This window comes from Priapulus caudatus, unplaced genomic scaffold (genome assembly GCF_000485595.1).
Source record: "Priapulus caudatus unplaced genomic scaffold, Priapulus_caudatus-5.0.1 Scaffold341, whole genome shotgun sequence".
NCBI classification, from domain to species: domain Eukaryota; kingdom Metazoa; phylum Priapulida; class Priapulimorpha; order Priapulimorphida; family Priapulidae; genus Priapulus; species Priapulus caudatus.
In genome coordinates, this window is record NW_014577402.1 from 22,093 (window position 1) to 27,674 (window position 5,582).

Genomic DNA, 5,582 nt, shown 5'->3' on the forward strand with positions numbered 1-5,582 from the left:
ACAACGGCCCCGTGCATTGTGTAGAAGCAAATTGGGGTAACGACCAAGAAAATCAAGGAGTGTAATTACTCAAAATTATGCGTATATCTTTGACTTCAAAGTCGAACAGTTTCATCTCGATCTTGCAACCCATCCATAATTGGCGCTGCTGCTTTACCGCGTTAATTAGACACCATTATCTTACTCTATTATTATTTAATTTTATGCATTAATTTAGTAGTATTTATTAATAACTATTATATTACGTTATATTTAGCGTGGCTATAATCAAGGCGGGTATTTATAACGACGCGCGCTCTTTCCGCTTGATGCAGGCACGTAAGCACAACGGCCACATCGACAGGCGACATCGACCGGCGCGCTCGCGAACGAGTGAGTCGTACGGCTGCATGAAGCGATCGAAGTAGCCGACCACGTGCATCCGTGCTCCACACGTCCGCATCACTTCGCCATAATGAAGCTCTGTGTGCTGCACGCTGAGGCAACGCTCGCGTACTTCGCCCCCACATGTCGTGCGCGCGCGACACGGACGCAGTGAGCTCGATACACGATACACGCGGGATCGTGCCTGAATATCGTTTGTATATTGTGCTTATATTAATATATATATATATATATGTATATAATATCTATCTATATATATAAGGTTCTTTTGAAAGACCGGAAGTGATGCTGGATGCTGGTGTAGTAACCGATAACACGGACGCTGCGAACGAACACTTCCGCCCTCCAGGACTTTTCCCGAGTGCAGCGTCGATGGCGTCATCATCGTCATCGTCGTCGACGCCGTCATCGTCATCGTCGTCGACGTCGTCATCATCATCGTCGTCCTCACCCGTGGCGTTACTGTTCGCGAGCGTTCGCTTAACGAATTTAACAAGTTTACTCGCAGCTGAACAACGAGCTTACCGGGATGCTTCGCGGTGGCTAGCTGCCACTGTTATGAGAGCTTCTTCTTCAAGTGGCAGCACCATGCCGCGTGGTGCCGCGAGGAACATACGCCATCTCGCGCTGCTGCTGCTGCTGCTGTTGCAATTCGTCGTCAACGCCGACGGTAGGAACTTCCGTCTCGGCGTGCTCGCGCCCGTGTCCGGCTCGTGGCCCGTCGGCCGCACGATCTTAGGCGCCGCTACCGTCACCGTCGACGAGATTATGTCCGACGCGTCCGACTTCAGCGCCATCGTCGGCAGCGGCCACTCGCTGAGCTTTATGTACGAGAACACCGACTGCAACGCGGCGACGGGTCTCGAGCGCATCGTGCACCTTTGGTCGGCCGGACACGTCGACGCGTTCATCGGGCCCGGCTGCGACGACGTCTGCTACGGTTGCGCGCTTCTGGCGGGGAAGTGGGGCATGCCGATTATCTCGTGGGGATGCATGCTGCCGGAGTTTTCGGACAAGACGACGTTTCCGACGTTCTATCGCACCGTGTCGCCGTACCAGTACACGAGCCAGCTCGTTATCGGTCTGATGCGGCACTACGGGTGGCGCCGCCTGGCGCTGATCACCGTCTCCGACCCGCTGTGGCAGCTGGCGTCGCGACTCACGAAGGTTGAGCTTCAGGAGGCCGGATTCGAGGTGCACGACTACCTCGTGTTTGACGTGCTGGAGACGAGAGTCGCCGACTCGGTAAAGCACGTCTACCAGGACGCGGTGAACAGGAGCAGAGGTAAGTGTCGCCACTGTCGTTCATATAACAAGAAACCATTATTTTCCTGTCGTTTGTTGTCGTGTGTTGCCTGTCTGTAGAGCACGACTACCAGGACGCGGTGAACAGGAGCAGAGGTAGGTGTCGCCACTGTCGTTCATATAGCAAAGACAACTTTATTTTCCTGTCGTTTGTTTGTCGGTGTGCCTCTGTCTGTATAGAGTACGTCTACCAGGACGTGGTGAACAGAGCAGAGGTAGGGTGTTCGCCACTGTCGTTGATTAACTCTGATTGTCTCCCTGCGCTGGCTCGATCATCGTGCGCGCCATACCAATATTTATGTGTGTCAAATGTCATTCATGTTAACCAGAAATGCACAAACAGTGCGCTAATACACGGCACTAAATGTAGTGCATGCGGGTTTCATGTATTTTTTTCAAACCAAAGGTTTCTTGTGTTTCCGTACCTCTGTACTAAACATCTATTTTCCCTCGTTCGTTACCACAGTTTAGCTATTCCTGTAATTAAGGTATAGACGATTTCACAAGGGTCACCCCGGTTTATTTCGTATAATAAATGAATTCCGCGCAAATACCAAGTCACCCACGGTGTTTGAGGAACTAATTAAGCGTGCTGAATGCGCACCTGAGGACCCACCTGACTGCAATCAACGCACATCGCCCTTAATTCGCACTAATCTCACTCGACCTTTTCGAACTATTCAGATAATACAAAAGCCAGCGAATGTACGAGTAAGGTGAAACGAACCAACTATCGCGACCGAAGAAAACGCTTAAGCGTAGACAATTACGTATTTGGTTGGATAAATGTAAAAAAAGCGATTACATTCACAGTCCGAGTACATCCTGAAGCTATTAACAAACACAACAATCTGGCGTACAAATAAATTGCCTATGTCATCAATATAAACATCTGGAAGCACGCAAGAACCCAGATTATTGTATGCTATAAAGTACTCGCTAATGCCAGGTTCATCAACCTATGGTCCGCGACCCCGCGGGTCCGTGAATGGGCTTCAGGGTACCGTGAACCCCTCATTGATCAAAATTTTGTGTTTATGTGCTGTTGATGTGAATTTTTCCTGGAGGTCGTCCATAGCTTTCACCACGATTCTCAAAGGGGTTCATGAACTCAAAAAGGAGGCAAGACCCACTGCTCGAATATGTCTACTAGTAACGCACTGCACAGAGCAAAAACACCACGAATATACAGAAATAAAAGTAAGAAAATTGAACGTGTGTGCTATATATTCGCGAGCAACATTTTATTTTATAGCACATAACAATGTTAATAGAAATAAAGCTGCGCGAAAAATTAACGGAGAAATGGCAATCCTATACATATTTACGATCGAATCTTGTTCATACGTGTCCCTCGTGTCAAGTAAAACAGAAAAGAAAAATTTTTTGCCTTCGAAAAGGTTGTAGCGCAATAGCTTCACTCAGCTGTCATGTATTCTCTCGTATGGGGTTTCGACTTCCGCACAGCTTCTTTAATTTACATCGCAGTGACCTTCTATGATCAACAGTTGTCCGACAGATCCTGTAGAATATTTGGAAAGAATACGTGACTTGTACAAGGGCAGCCCACATAATAGCTATACGCAAATTAAAACAAATTGAAAACAATAAGCAAATTGTGGCTATTGACAATGCAATTCTCTTGTTTTAGAAGTTCTTGCTCGATAGAGATTTATCTCTGTGTTGCTGCCTTAATCACGTAAACGTAGATGACGGGTCACAAAATAAGTAATATCTTATATTCATCATATATAGCCTTTTTTAATAGAAAATCTATACCTAGCGTGCTTAACTCCTTTTAACACAAGTTGCCGGCTAGGTATAACCGAGAGGGTGTCTATCTATCTATCTAAATCATCTATCTACTCTATCTATCTATCTATCTATCTACTCTATCCTATCTATCTAGCTACTATATCTATCTATCTATACTATTACTATCAATAGTATACCTACTCGTTCTCGCCTCTTCCCTCGCTCTCTCTCTCTCTATCTATCTATCTTATCATATATCTAATTTAGTCTATCTATCTATTACTATACTTAATCCTATCTCCATCTAATGACAATCTATTCTATCTATCTATCTATATACTATCTATTATTCTATTTATCCTATATACTATGCTATCTATCTATCTATCTATCTAATCTATCTATCTTCTTCTAGCTATCAATCTATCTATCATCTATCTATCTATCTATCTCAATCTACGACCCGCACGCACACTCAACCGCACACTCCTTGTATCATGGCTCTTACCATTTACTGTCCTCGATCTATACTTCCTTCACTCTCTCCTCTTTCTGCTCAACACGGAGCAGTACGCCGCGCGAACGATGATGATGCTATGAGAGTAAGCCACCATAATTATTTACCATCTGGTTCTGTAATTGTTGTTTATATCGATTAATTAGCCCTAATTGTGTCCAATAATTTGTTAATTGGCATCTTAATTGCGTGGCAATGCTCCATAACTAGCAATTGACAGACAGAGGAAAGATTGTCAGATACATTTCTCCAGAAACTTAAATGAATCTCAGCCAGGGCGGCGCCACGAGGGGCAGCGGGGGGCGGTCGCCCCCTATCATTGCAAGAAACAAAGGAAAGAGAAGAAGAAAAAGAAAAAGAAAGAAAAAAGAAAAGAAAAAGAAAAGAAAAAGAAAAAGAGAAAAAAAAGCAAGGAAAAGAAGAAGAAGAAAAGAAAAAGAAAAAGAAACATCTTGCAATGTCTTAGTATGATGGTTGGGGTGGGGGGTCACCCCCCCCATCATTTGCAAGAAAAGTAAAGAAGAAGAAGATCTTGCAAATAATAGGGGATCGCCCAAAATGATGATGTAGCCTACAAGCTGGACCACTTCATCGAAAAATCGAAAAAATTAAGTGCGCGAAATTCAATCCATATAAAACCTGTGCCTTAATTTGATAATCGATGTCAAGTGGTTATTTCCTGGGAGTCCCAAGTTGGGACCATCATTTTCGATGATGCTGTTTCCCGCGCGAAATAGGCACACTTGAGGTGTTAACAACTATAAATTTATAATTACAACGTTCAGACTGACCTCTAATATACTCTACATGCTACTTATTTTTACCTCCGCCCACGGAGTGGAGGGAGGTTATTGATCGGATCGTGCGTTCGTGTACACGTTAGCGCGCGCGCCGCGCCCGTGTGTGTGTGTGTGGTTGTGTTGTGTGGTGTGTGGTGTGTGTGTGTTGACGCGATTTGTATTATAGCGCGTCAGCGAGCGAGCACAGCGCACAGCAGGCTGCTGCTGACTGAGCGCGAGCGAGCATACATGTACGCTGGCGTATATCGTAGGTTATTCGTGTTTTCGTGAGTCGTAATGCGTATGGCGTATGTCGCTGCCGAGGTATGCCTCTTCCGTGAGTGCCCTCTGCCTAGTTTTAGTTAGTGTGTTATGCGTGCGTGTGTGTGGTGCTGTGCGTGGGCGTGCGTTCATCTCTCTCCGGTCATGTTTTTCTCGCCTCTACATAATACACAGAATCGTGGTCAAGTGCCAGATTAAAGCATATGTTCCCTCGCCAAAGACTTCCCCCGACCATCTTTTAAACGTGTCCAGTTTCATAGCATTGAATTTCAACGAAAATCCTAGCTAGTTCGGAGACCCCCATTTTCGAAGATAGCCTCCAGAGCATACAAAATTCAACAACACTTATTCCCAGAGACCACCATTTCACGTCTGAGTTAGTTCCAGAGCCCCCCCCCCTTTTTTAACTCTTCGCCAGTGGCACCATACCAGATACCATACCATAATGTGGGTGATCTCCCCCCCCCCGGGGTTACTCTCCTTGGTATATGTTGCTCCTGGTTCCCTGCACAATTTTTGTCAGCAATTGAGGGCTTTGATTACCTAAACTCTGAGAGCTT

The 5,582-nt window shown here is 45.6% G+C and overlaps 1 protein-coding gene across 1 annotated transcript in view; it reads left to right on the forward strand.

Annotated features, from left to right (window-relative positions):
* The first annotated feature begins 972 nt into the window (after positions 1 to 972).
* LOC106809269 (guanylate cyclase 2G-like) overlaps positions 973 to 5,582 on the forward strand; it is a 54,661-nt gene continuing 50,051 nt past the window's right edge. Inside the window, exon 1 of the mRNA XM_014812281.1 lies at positions 973 to 1,669. Coding sequence (XP_014667767.1) covers positions 973 to 1,669 — 697 coding nt within the window. The remainder of the gene's footprint in view (positions 1,670 to 5,582) is intronic.